The 14,226-nt window shown below is 40.1% G+C and overlaps 1 protein-coding gene across 3 annotated transcripts in view; it reads left to right on the forward strand.

Annotated features, from left to right (window-relative positions):
* The window catches only part of LOC125457471 (lysosome-associated membrane glycoprotein 3), a 31,008-nt gene extending 17,661 nt beyond the window's left edge, over positions 1 to 13,347 (forward strand). Inside the window, exons 6-7 of one of the 3 annotated variants that reach the window (XR_007248636.2) lie at positions 9,945 to 10,060; positions 12,974 to 13,347. Coding sequence is in view for 2 of the 3 variants with exons in the window: in XM_048541680.2 (XP_048397637.1) it covers positions 1,077 to 1,213 (137 nt within the window). In the remaining variant the exon portion in view is untranslated. Of the gene's footprint in view, positions 1 to 1,076; positions 5,049 to 9,944; positions 10,062 to 12,973 lie in introns of those variants that run through there. The other 2 variants (XM_048541680.2, XM_048541681.2) reach the window with 2 other exon arrangements.
* Positions 13,348 to 14,226: the final 879 nt, after the last annotated feature.

Below are 14,226 nucleotides of genomic sequence, written 5' to 3' on the forward strand. Positions count from 1 at the left end.
AAAGCTGGAATTTAAAATAGAAGCAAAGGTTTAAAGTTATAGTTTGAAAACATGACCAATTGGAATTAAATAAACACAACTCCAATTTCTTGGACGTACAGAGGGTGTTTCCTGTGGTGAAGCAATGCAGAACAAGAGATTATAATTTCAGGATAAGGGTTAGCAGATTTAAAATAGATGAGAAATTACTTCTCTAATAGGGTCATGAAACTGTGGCATTCACTACTCCAGAGTTTGAATGTCATGACATTAAGTAATTTTAAGGAGGCAGTAGGCAAATTTTTTTCTTTAGTAACAGGTTGAAGGGATATGGAGAGCAGACAGGAAAGTGGAGTTGAGGGTAAGATGAAATCAGCCATGATTGTATTGAATGGTGAAGCAGGCTCAAGGAGCTATATTGCCCACTCATGCACATAATTCTTATTGTTCATATTCATGTTTCTAAACAGTAGTCTTAACATCATCATACACGATTATGGTACTTTGAAGTGTGCTTTTACGGATCACATTCTGCAAACTATTAGCCTTTTTTAACTGGAAACTCTAAATCTGTGATTAGATTAGATTCCCTACAGTGTGGAAACAGGCCCTTTGGCCCAACAAGTCCACACCGCCCCTTGGAGCATCCCACCCAAAACCATCTCCCTATAACCCATACACCGCTGAACACTATGGGCAATTTAGCATGGCTGATCCACCTAGCCTGCACATCTTTGGACTGCGGGAGGAAACCGGAGCACCCAGAGGAAACCCACGCAGACACGGAGAATGTGCAAACTCCACACAGACAATCACCCGAGGCTGGAATCGAACCTGGGTCCCTGGTGCTGTGAGGTTGCAGTGCTAACCACTGAGCCACCGTGCTGCATTTGGAAGTTTTATGAATTGGACAAATGACCTGTTGATAGTTCCGATGTTGTTTTTGATTTATTTACTATAGTAAATTTTATTTCATTTTGTAGGCATTCTTTCAAGTACTGTCATGACAGATTACATTAGCTATCCTGTGTGATTGTAAATGAGGTAATGTTGTGAATTATTCAAAAATGAGGCTTACTCATATATCCTTTTTATAGTGGAGGAATGCTTCTTGGATTATAGAATTATTGTGCCCATCTTCTTCGGAGTGTCTGTTTTTGTGTTGATCATCGTCATAATCATCGTGTACTTGTATTATCGACATCGAAGATTTGCAGGCTATCAGCGAATCTGAAGAAAGAGATTCCAAGCAGTTGAAGGATGCTGACCATCCTCTTCACTTAGTTTTCACTTGTCATTATTGTTGAAGATGCACATCTCAGCTGAACCAAACTCTCTTAACTTCCTCCCTATTCAAGTTACACAGATTGATCTTGTTTTAAATATGCATATCGACATACTGGTGGAGGATTAGTTTACCACTGAGTCATTATAGTTCCATATGGTATTATTGCTTTTATGTCTTTTATACCAGAAGTATTGAGAATTAAAACTGTCATGCTTTTGGTGTAGTGTAGCTTTTATTTAAAAGAAGCTTAGCACTTCTCATTTTGAAACATATTTTGTAGGCAAATGCATTTTGACTACGTTCTTGGAATTTTTTTTAAAATTTAAATCTGCAAACAAAATATAAGTAAAGGGGTTTAAATTGTTAGAGATAGTAGGAACTGCCGATGCTGGAGAATCTGAGATAACAAGGTGTGAAGCTGGATGAACACGGCAGGCCAAGCAGCATCCGCGGAGCAGGAAAGCTTGATGTTTCAGGTCGAGACCAAAGAGATTCTATTCTGTAAATCAGTTTCATTCTATTCTGTGAATCAGTTTCATTTTGTTTCATACCAAATGTGTTTTTCTCTAAACATTAACAATAATTGGTCATTTTATGGAGAACAGCAATAATTATTTCACTCAGTGTTGGCTGTCTTACTATATTCCTTTTTAGGTCTTTTAAAATGTTATATGGAATGATTTTCTTTTGTGGAATTATCTTCAAAATTTCTCTGCTTCATGTGTCCTCTGCTTTTAGCAATTTTGGTTATAAATGGTTTGACAACTGAATTCATCAATTTTAGTTATTTTTAAATCTTCAAATTTTGGAAATGGAAATGCATGCATTACTAACTCAGTGTGAAATAATTACATTAATGGTTGCTGGCAGTTTATAAATGTCAAAAAAATTTCAATATCCTTTACAATAGGTTACAATTCTGAGAAGTACTTATTACATCTTTAATTATAAGCTTGTACCAACAAATGTAATAGGATAATGGAGCTGCATAGGATAAAGATTCTTAATTTTCTTGTATTCTATATCAGATATTAAGAAATATTTGCTGAGGGTTTGCTTTGTTATCTGCTTCTGCCAGTTGAATTGATGCGGGTTTCTGCTGAAGGAAACCGAATGTTCGTGTAATTAGAGCAAACTGATAAGAGCTCCTGACTGATGCTGATTGCAGAATCAATACTAATGCATTTGAACTGGAGTTCCAAAAAGTGGAGGATTGTATTGAAATGGCATATCCATTTGGCTGTTCTCAAAGCTATACCCAACTAGTCCATACTTGCAAAATGCAAAACAGTATCCAACATTAGATGTGATTTCACAGCGGGACATTTGCTAAATAGTCCTGAGTGTGAGAAGAATTATGCTGACCAACAATTTTTAGAATTGTCACCTGGGCTCAGGGTGATGTCTTGTGCCTGTTGGAAGCTACATATTAATACATAGGGCCCCTGTTCTTTGCCACCAGAAAGAGCATATGCACACTGCATCTGAATCATATGAAAAAAAAGATGAAAACAATTCTCTAGTTCATTTTTTTAAAATCAACAACTCTAGTCATCATCCAACTGCTACATTTTCATTGGCAATACCTGTGCCAATCAGAACTTTCCTCTCATGTAGTATAAATGTAATTCTTGTGAATTGTCCTAATGAGAGCATGGGTTTAGAAATATTTTTGATAGCATGAGGACCTTCCCTTTTTTAAATTTGTTTGGTTAGAACAAAGAGTTTTAGCTTGCAATCATGTAACTCTGGATGTGAGTTTGCTCACTGGAAGGTTTGTTTTCAGACGTTTTGACACCATTCTAGGTAACATCAGTGAGCCTCCGGTGAAGCGTTGGTGTTATGTCCCGCTTTCTATTTATCTGTTTAGGGTTCCTTGGGTTGGTGATGTCATTTCCTGTGTTGGTGTCATTTCCTGTTTTTTTTTCTTAGAGGGTGGTAGATGGGCTCCAAAATGATGGGCTACCACCCATTTCCTACCTACTAACCTCATCCCACCTCCTTGACCTGTCTGTCTTCCCTGGACTGACCTATCCCCTCCCTACCTCCCCACCTATACTCTCCTCTCCACCTATCTTCTTTTCTCTCCATCTATCTTCTTTTCTCTCCATCTTCGGTCCACCTCCCCCTCTCTCCCTATTTATTCCAGAACCATCACCCCATTCCCCTCTCTGATGTAGGGTCTAGGCCCGAAACGTCAGCTTTTGTGCTCCTGAGATGCTGCTTGGCCTGCTGTGTTCATCCAGCCTCACATTTTATTATCTTGGATTCTCCAGCATCTGCAGTTTCCATTATCACTCAACATCTAGATATGCAGGTGCGGGGAAATGAAGCTGACTCCTTTGCTGACTGTTCGTCCTCAGTGAGGGGGATGTCTGGGGGGGCAGATGAAGACCCGGCAGGGCTTGGGCTAGGATTGGGTGTAGAGCTGAAGCTGGGAACAGGGGTGGAGACTGTCTCGGGCAGAAGTGAAGTCAGCAGTGGCAGTCTGGTTGGCAGCAGTGGAAGTGATGAGGGTGGTGATGTCACTGGGAGAAGCCGAGGTAACTGCATGGTCAATGGCACTGGGCACATTGAGGTCTTGTATAGGGTTGGGTTCTGAAGTGGTAGAACAGACCTGTGTTTGGTGGTAAGCACAAGCTGGAGTAAGAAACAACACTGGACCTGGGGGATCACAGCAGGTCAGGAAGCATCAGAGAAGCAGGAACATTGACTTTTCTGGTCAAGACCCTTCTTCAGAATGAACACAGGTAGAAAGTTGTTTAAAAATGGGATGCGTGGTGTAGCACAAAAAGAAGATCCAATATGCAGTTTAAACATCCTTGGATCCCTTAAGGGTTAGTTTTGACCTGAGACTGTGGTTGTTTAGTTGATCATTTGTATCCTGCACAATCGCAAAATTTGTAGATATCTTTGAGTTCTTAGTGAAGAGATGTTTCTCCAATTTGCTTTGCTACCAGATATTGTTTTAATTGAGAAACGGAGAGGAAGAAGAAAAGAATCTTCCAGATCTGTTGTTCCAACTCCATTTGTCCTTTCTCTGATCTGCCCAAAAGCAGTTGTCTTAAAGAAAGTTAATTTGTGTATTTTCATGCTGAGAAATTTGTGCTGAGTTTTTCATCTTGATATGGAAAACTTCCAGAAAAATGTGAATCAAACAAGAAATGGAAATCTGAGTGACTGGTTTCAGTTATTTTGAAATGTTAATTTCAGAGCAGACTGGATCTTGTTTATTAATGGTTTCATGAAGTTTGGTCAGGTGATCATTGTGGCCATCTTTTATTACTTCAGTGTTTTTCCTTTTGAAGCCATTTTAATATGTTGAAAAACCCAGGTATTAAGATCAGAGGATGGAAATTACAATTTGATGGTCCATTTTTACCACAGTCATAACATGTTTGAGCCTCTGATTTCATCTGTGAAACTCTTCTATCGGAAATTGTAACTTCCAAGGCAATTTACGTGTAGGTCCCTGTGCCAGAATTTCCACAGAATTCCAATGCACATCTAAGTGTTACTCCTGGTCTCGGGCAATCCAGAAACTGGAAAATCATGTTGATCAATTAATTGACATTTGAATGATACTTTCATTATGTAAGCTTTAAACCATAATTACTTCATTTTGTTAGTTTGATAAAATAATTACTTTAGTAATAGCAGCCACCGTAGTCTTGTGAGCAGGGCTGATTGACTTTTATAGAAATAAAATTTTATTCTTACCTTCTGTCAACTTTAAATGTGGATAACATGATCTGTACATTTGTAGTGTCATTTATAGCCACACCTTGCTTTAATAAACCAGTTTATTTTAAAAGTACTGCAATTGGTGATTTGTGTAAAATTTTGTATTTATGTCCAAAATGTAGGAGTCTTATCCAATGAGTTGATGTCAGCTATTACCATGTATGACTTTGATATCTGAAGCACTATTTAAGCAAATGGGGAAACTCTACAAAATAAACCGAAATGACTATGGATGCTGGAAAAGCTCAGCAGGTCTGGCAATATCTGTGGAGAGAAATTAGACTTAATTTTTCAGGTCCAGTGATCCTTTTTCAGAACACTCTGAGAAAGGGTCACTGGACCTGAAAATGTTAACTGTGATTTCTCTCTGCAGATGCTGCTAGACCTGCTGAGCTTTTTCAGCAATTTCTGTTTTGTTGTTGTGTGAATCCAATGACAACTAGTTAAGGAGCTTTGTCTAAAAAAAACACTTACTTTCCTCTCAATTGCTTATTGTCAACATTCAAAATATGTTCCTGTCCAACAGGAATTATCCACTTTAATCTTGTTCTCGTGTTGTACATGTCCCCTCTTTCAAAACTGGCATACTTCTCTCTCATTTATAAATCTCATTTTCAAAAATGATGTGTATCACTTGTAGTCCGTGTCACTTTTCAGAGGCCAAAAGAAAATGCAAAGGTGAAGGTTTGTCCTGATACACAAGGATACCTTGACAGTCAGATGTTTTGTTCAAACAAGTCATCGTTATTTGAACATGTGCAAAAAGCTCCTCTCTCATTGGTAATTGTAGGAATTCTACCAGTATGATGTTTGAGCCAACTTGTACCATTACACAGTTCACTTGCCCAGCTGCTTTGTTTTGATTAGATCTTTTGACCTTATTCTCCGTCCCTTTGCCAATCTCATCATAAGCTTATCTTCTCATATGAATCACTGTCCCTTCCCCTAATCTTGACTCTTAATTATTTCTTCTCATATAGGTCAAGTTCTTCTCCAGTTTCACACCAAGTATCCCTGATTACCATGTCATACATAAATCCCCTTTTAGACTTTGCTTTACTAGATTTTTTTTTAAGGAATTGAGTCTCTGAAGGAGCAGTGCAAAGAATTTTTTTAAAAATAGCTGCGCTATGTGCACAGCACTAAAAAGAATTTTCCAGGATAACTTTAAAAAAATTTAAACCATAAGAACTGCGGATGCTGTAAATCAGGAACAAAAACAAAGTTGCTGGAAAAGCTCAGCACATCTGGCAGCATCTGTGAAGGAAAAAACAGAATTAACGTTTCAGGTCTGGAGGTTCTGAGAAAGGGGCACCAGACCCGAAATGTTAACTCTGCTTTCTCCTCCACAGATGCTGCCAGACCTGCTGAGCTTTTCCAGCAACTTTGTTTAAAAAAAATTTCTTATCCGGCAGCCTAGTTCCAAGATATCAATCAAATCTTCTACAGGCAGATCATTCATGTCTTACTGCATTACAACTTGCATCATGTTCTGACCAGATTTATTTTGTATGTGTGCTAGTGTTCTGTAAATGTTTCAAAAGTTGCAGTTATAGGTATTTATGATATTAAGATGAAATTGCACTGTATCAAGTAAATGTTTGTGGTTCAAGTCTGTTCCATTTCACAATAGTTCCAGGGAGTGAATGATTTTCTTTACCAAAAAAAGTTGTTTTTTTCAAATTGACAATATTCAATGTATGTCAAAGGAAATATTGAAAATGTAGTGAAGTATGTGCCGCTGTTAATTTGATTGACTCCCTGCATCTGACCTGTTGTTGGAGTTTGATTATCTTGTTGTTCAAGCATGTGGTATTCAAACATTCACTCTATCACATGCATCAAACCTGATTTACTGAAAATCATCAACTGAACAACATAATAAATAAATACATATTTTGGAATATGTGCCATAGATTCAAGGTGTTTGTGTCTAACTAACGTTGCTGAATCTATTTTGATGCCCTAAACTAAAATGCAAACTAAGCAAAATAAGTTAATTCCTACTTCCTATAGCTCAAGATGCATCCATCAAATGTGATAATAAGACAATTCTTCAATTTTTGATAATGGTAATGCCTTCGAACATCAAAAGAATGTCCAGGTTTTACTGCATGTAGATAGCTTCAGTGTCTGAGGTGTCAAGACTGGTGCTAAACAACATTTCAATTGTCAGAAAACATCCCAAACACTGACTTTATGATGGAGAAAAGGTTGTTGCAATGACTGCAAGGTCATTTGCTACATCAATGACATACAGAAATTGCGCATTTGAACATACGAGACAACCATCTTCTGCTTCACCTCTGATCACTAGATTTCCAACCAGCAATGAGAATTTTGGTTTGTCAACCTCACTTTCTCATCTGCTTATATTTAGGGATCTGGAGGCTTTTCACAGCGGACAAAAGTAAAGTTCATCTTACTCTCGTGGTCCAGTCTCAGTTTTTTAAAAAAAAGTTTATTAACTCATTCTCAGGATGTGGGCATCATTGGCAAGGCCAGCAATTATTTTTCTAGAAAGTGTTTAATGATTTCAGTTAGAAATGCTTTCTACTAAAAGTAAATTTAAGTAAAACTGAAGGATAGCAAATATACAAAGTGAGGATAAGGATTGAAACACAGAAGCAAAAAGCAAGACCAGGAATGCAGATAGTGTTTGACAGGAAATAGGAGACAGCCTAGACTGCACAATCAGCAAAGATAAACAGGCCTTGTGTGGAAATGAACAATACCTAATGTATGTATTGTGTGAAATAAGTAAACAAACACTTGGGGTATCTGTTTAACATACAATTGTAAATTGACCAAATTAAAATTGAGAACATGCCCGATTGCCCAGATTTCAGTCTAATACGGTTTAGGACAGTCTGTCCTAGCTTGAAATAACAGTGGTTCTGTGTTGCTGGACTCTGTGCTCTACGAGCTGTTCCATAAGATGCACAAAAAGACAAACATTGTCCACACCTGGAGGTCCATCAACCCAGTAAAAGATGCTCTTTGATCTGCCCGAAACGTCCAATGTAAAGAATTGACCTCAACTGAGTGTTGCAGACTGGTACATTCCAAGGTCCAGTACAATGTGCACAGTGCTACATTAAGGCTTGGGGCAGCTATTTCCAAGGTGCAGTGGGGAAAGACCACCATCTTCTGCTTAACAAGGCTCAGTTAGCAGTTTTTCCCCAGGGTAGGGTAATTCAAAACTAGAGGGCATATTTTTATGGTGAGAAGAAAAGGATTTAAAAGGGACCTGAGGGGTAAATTTCACACAGGATGGTTTGTATGTGGAATGAGCTGCCAGAGGAAGTGGTAGATGCAGGTGCGGTTAGGACATTTAAAAGACATTTGGACATGTGCATGTTAGGAAAGGTTTAAAGGGATATGGGCCAAAAGCCAAATGGGACAAGTTTAGTTTGGGAAACTTGGTCAGCATGGATGATTTGGACCAAAGTGTCTGTTTCCATGCTGTACGACTGACTCTCATTGCCTCAATGTATGTAAATACCGTCCTGCATGAGTAAGGAATATTTTACTCCAATTTTTTTTTTCTTGATACACAAAGACTATACAGAACTGCTTAGAATTGGGCAATACGGTGGTTCAGTGTTTAGCACTGCAGCCTCACAGCACCAGGGACCCAGGTTCAATTCTACCCTTGGGTGACTGTCTGTGTGGGTTTCCTCCAGGTGCTCTGGTTTCCTCCCACAATCCAAAGATGTGCAGGCTGGGTGGATTGGCCATGCTAAATTGCCTGTAGTGTTCAGGGGTGTGTAGATTAGGTGGGTTATAGGGGAATGGGATGCTTTGGGAGTAAGTGTGGACTTGTTGGGCTGAAGGGCCTATTTCCACACTGTAGGGAATCTATGAAACAGTGAATGTAGATAAAGACCTTTTAATGAATAAAGTGTATTTTTACAATAAAAAATGCACGTTTGAAATAACTATTGCAACCTGTTCCGGAGTCTCCTGCTGGTTTGTCAAGTTGTACCACAACACACCAATCCTTGTTGCCATTGTGTAGATGATGACCCTTTTCAAACCTGCAGTCTATGTAGTGTATCTCAAGCTTGGATTTACTATTCCAATGCAACCTTAATGTTGATTATCATGTGCTTATCTTTCTGTTTGTTGAAGAAGCTCTTAAAGATTTGAGTTGCTACAGTGTATTTTGTTGGTAGACACCGCAGCCAATGTCCCAGCAGTGGCAGAGGCAGTAATGTTTAAGGTAACTTTCAAACAGCCAATTTTAACAGATGGTGAACTCCTTGGCATTGTGGGAGATACATTCATCCATGCAGGTGGTCTGTAATCCATTACACTGCTGCCTTGTAGCTTGCAGGTGGTGAAAAAACAGGTAAGACAGCAAGTGTGTTACTTGCTGAAGAATATCAAGTCTTTCACCTATTCTAACAGTATTAATGTTGGGGACCCAGACAAGCTTCTGGTCAAATAAAAACCAAAAGAAGTGCGGATGCTGTAAATCAGTAACAAAAGCAAAGTTGCTGGAAAAGCTCAGCAGGTCTGGCAGCATCTGTGAAGGAGAAAACAGAGTTCACATTTCGGGTCTCGTGACCCTAGTACAGAAGCTTCTGGTCAATGCTGATTGTCAGGATTTTGATTGTTTGTCAACAATAATACAAATCAGTGTCAAGAGAAGTAGATAAACTTTGTTACGCTGGGGATGAGCATTGAATAATGTGTATTTTGTTTTCCTTTATTGAGATTAAGGCTAAATGCAGGCCAAATCTAGTTGCAAATGGGCAAAGACTAAGTCATTTCTGAGGAGTTACAAGTGGGACTGAATATAATGTAATCATAATTCCTGCTTCTGACTTCAGAAAAGGCAGTGTTTAATTGGCTGAAAAATTCAAACAATGATGACTTCTGGCTGAAATAATTAACCTCTAACACAAACTACCTTGCTCATTTGTAGGTATGCCCTCTGTATTGGGGATGATTAGCTTCCACTCTGATGGATTCTGAGATGGCTGATAAAACCGATGATCAATCTGCAAATTGTTACACACAGGGCAGATGAATTATTGGCAGGTTTGTCTAACGCCGCAATTTCATCGTTGTGTGTTTTTGACAAAGTCGCTTGATGTGTTTGGTGCCTTCCCGAAAGGGCCTTTCCAATTTGAACAGTCATATGACAGGGAGTTCCATGAACCAAGGTGTCAGCCATCAAGGGCATTCAGCGTCTGATCTTTGGGTAAGTGTCCTCCAAGGCAGACTCTGAGAAACACCACAATGCTGAATCACCAGGCAGAGACTGATAGCCAAGTTTCGTGCCCATGAAGATGGCCTCAACCGTGACCTTGGGTTCATGTTGCACTATATGTGACTCCACCACATCGTTCTGTATCTATAAAACCTTGCTTTCCTTTTTTTGATGGTGTCACCGTGATCAGTTGTTATGATCTCTCTACCTTAATTAGTTTGTACAGTTTTCAATTATATTCACTGGAGTTCGGAAGAATGAGAAGGGTTATCATAGAAGCCAATGAAATTCTAATGGGGTAGATGGAAAACGATGTTCCCAATGCGGGGGAGACAAGAACCGGGGGCACAGTCTAAGGGTACAGGGTAAAGCAAATAGAACTGAGATAAAGAGAAATTTCTTCACCCAGAGAGTGGTGAACTGTGGAAGCAATCATGGCAAAAATACTGTATGATTTCAAGGAAGAGTTGGATGTAGTACTTGAGGCTAAGAAGGTCAAAGAATACGTTTTATTGAGTTAGATGATCAGTCATGATTGTAACGACTAACAGATCAGGTCTGTAGGGTCAAATAACCTACTCCTCCTTTTATTCCTTATGTTTCTGTGCTTATGTTAAATCTGACTCCAGCTAGGACAGCTAGAGTCTTCCCTCTGCTTCCCTTTGACTTCAGTTTTGTTTGGACTCTTTGGTGCCACAATCAATCAAATTTGTATTGATACTGAGGATGCCCATCTCACCTTACCTTTCTCTCATTATGAAGCTGAGTAATTCTGTCAGAACACAAACTAAATACAGGTGAGCTAAGTATTGATGAATAAATCATGCTTTTCTGCCCTTAATGCTTCTCTTTAACCAGACTGTTAGACATGTGCCCATTTGTCTTCTGTTGAGCGGTGTGAAATTTTGTTTTACAATGCTCTGGTGAAGTTCTTTGGACCATTTCAACAGATTAAAAGTGCAATATAAATAAAATTTGCTGCTGTATCATCAGAAAAGAAAAATTCAGTGTTAACCACCTAGAAACCAATATCCATTTCAAGCCCAACGACTCCCACGTCTCAGATGTCCACATTTTTCAAGGACAGCAACATCCCACCCTCAGTGGTCGAGGGCATTCTCATGTCTCCTGCATTCCCCACAATAACAACCAAAACAGAATCCCCCTCATCCTCACATGCCACCCCACCAACCTCCGAATCCAACGCATCATCCTCCGACACTTCTGCCATCTGCAATCTGACCCCACCACCAAAGACATTGTTACCTCCCCACCCTTATCTGCTTTCCAGAGGGACCAATCTCTTTGTGACTCCCTTGTCCGCTCCACACTCTCCTCCAGCCCCACCACACCCGGCACTTTTTCCTGCAACTGCAGGAAGTGCTGCACCTGCCCCTACACCTCTGCCCTCACCCCCAGCCCAGGCCGCAAGAAGACTTTCCACATCAAGCAGATGTTCACCTACACATCTGCTAAAGTGGTACACTGCATCCGCTGTATCTACTGCAGCCTCCTCTACATTGGGGAAACCAAGCGGAGGCTTGGGGCCGCTTTGCAGAACACCTACGCTTGGTTTGCACTAAACAATTGCACCTCCCAGTCGTGAACCATTTCAATCCCCTCTCTCATTCCTCAGACAACATGTCCATCCTGGGCCTGCTGCAGTGCCACAATGATGCCACCCGAAGGTTGCAGGAACCGCACCTCATATTCTGCTTGGGAACCCTGCAGCCCAATGGTACCATTGTGGACTTCACAAGCTTCAAAATCTCCCCTCCTCCTACGAAATTTCAAAACCAGCCAAACTCCAGGCTCCCTAACCTGTCCTTCCATCCACCTATTCCCTCCTCCCATCCTAAGCCCAACCCCCATCTCCTAGCTACTAACATCATCCTCCCGCCTTGACCTGTCCGTCCTCCCTGGACTGACCTATCCCCTCCCTAACTCCCCACCTACACTAACCTTTACTGGCTCCATCTCCACCTCTTTGATCTGTCTGTCTCCTCTCCACCTATCTTCTCTTCTTTCCATCTTCTATCTGCCTCCCCCTCTCTCCCTATTTATTTCAGAACTCCCTGCCCCGCCTCCATTTCTGAAGAAGGGTCCAGGCCCAAAACGTCAGCCTTCCTGCTCCTCTGATGCTGCTTGGTCTGCTGTGTTCATCCAGCCTTGTTATCTCAGACTCTCCAGCATCTGCAGTTCCTACTATCTCTGAAACAGTGTTAAGCACGTAGTTATGAACCAGACCAAACCACTTCAAAACATATCAAGGAGATAGCCTTGATCCTAACTTTTAACTTGTTTAAAGGTAAGCGTAAGGTGCCGCATTCCAGATGTGTTTCAATTGGTCCAGCTACTAGGCTTTAAGCAAAATACACTTTATTCTTTCTTCGTAGTTAAATACAAACAAAAAAATTGACATAACTATCAAAATACTTTAGAAAATAACGCATATTTTGACTACTATTTAACTTTAAATATAGCAGCATCCCAGAAACACACTATTGGCAAAGGCAAATTTAGCAAACAGATTCCCCTCACTTGCTATTTTCCCCAGTCCAGAAGGAAGAAGACCTACAGAATAAATCTGAGAGAGAACTCTGTCTTTTGCAACAGCAGAGGCAACTGTATCGAGCAACTTCAAATCCAAAATTCCCAACCTCAACAATTGAAAGCAAAAACTAAAACCCGGATATGTCTGAGACTGACTCCATCTATTCATATTCTTTTGTCTACTTTAGGAAAAAACCCAAAGCCTTTTACAGAGATAACAAAGTGTGGAGCTGGATGAACACAGCAGGCCAAGCAGTATCTTAGGAGCACAAAAGCTGACCTTTCGGGCCTAGACCCTTGGAGTTGACACCTCAACACCAGGCTGACAACACAGCCCTTCAAAGAACCAGGATAGAAAAATCCCTCTTAAAGCACACCATCACAATGTGCCAATGCCAGTGGCTTCAGCCATCCATATTAACATTTTAATCATGAGAAATGTTATTTTGTTTAATCAACAGGTCAACTGGCTGCAGACCAGTTCCATGCTGCAATAATCTGTTAGCAATCTCAGTCTTATATTAAGAGAATCATGTGATTCTGAATGTTTAAATCACACTGTCTGAAGATAAATTATATTTGAAAGTACAACTTTTTTGTCGAGTGAAATTGTTTATTTTGACAGAAGATGCATCTCTCATTCCATTCTACGTAAACAACAGAGTTTGGACATACTTTACAATTCACATACGTGTGCTTTTAAACAAATCTTCATTTTTTTGTATTAAAATACAGAAGATCTTAAGAAATGGGTGGCTCAGTATTAAGCACTGCTGCCTCACAGCACCAGGGACCCGGGTTCAATTCCAGCCTTGGGCCACTGTCTGTGTGGAGTTTGCACATTCTCCCCATTTCTGTGCGGGTTTGCTCCGGTTTCCTCCCACAGTCCAAAGATGTACAGGACAGGAGGATTGGTTATGCTAAATTGCCCATAGTGCCCAGGGATTTAGGTTCGGTGGGTTAGACATGGAAAATCAGGGGTAGGATAATGGGCCTGGGCGAGATGGTATTTGGAGGGGCAGTGTGGACTTGTTGGGCTGAATGGCTTGTTTCCACACTGTAGGGATTCTGTTAAAAAATTCTATAAATAAAATTGAAGCAGAAGTAAGCTTTTCAGCCCAATGAGTCTGCTCCCTCCATTCCAGTAAAATTGTGGCTAATATGATTATGGCTTTAATACCTGCTTATTTTCCAAACCTTTGACTGACTCCGTTGTGGATGAAAAATCTGTGTAACTCAATTTTTGAACACATTCAATCACCAGATTCCTGAGACCTGATTCACGTTGGATGCGAATTCTAAGGGCTAAAGACCCTCTGAGAAAAGAATTTCCTCCTAATCTCCATTTATATAGGTAAACTTTTATTTTGAAAATACAGCAAACCACACCTCTCCGACTTATAGATTGCCTCTTGAAAGTAAACATCCTACAAACCCATAA

The sequence above is a fragment of the Stegostoma tigrinum genome, chromosome 14, assembly GCF_030684315.1.
Source record: "Stegostoma tigrinum isolate sSteTig4 chromosome 14, sSteTig4.hap1, whole genome shotgun sequence".
In the NCBI taxonomy this organism is placed as follows: Eukaryota; Metazoa; Chordata; class Chondrichthyes; order Orectolobiformes; family Stegostomatidae; genus Stegostoma; species Stegostoma tigrinum.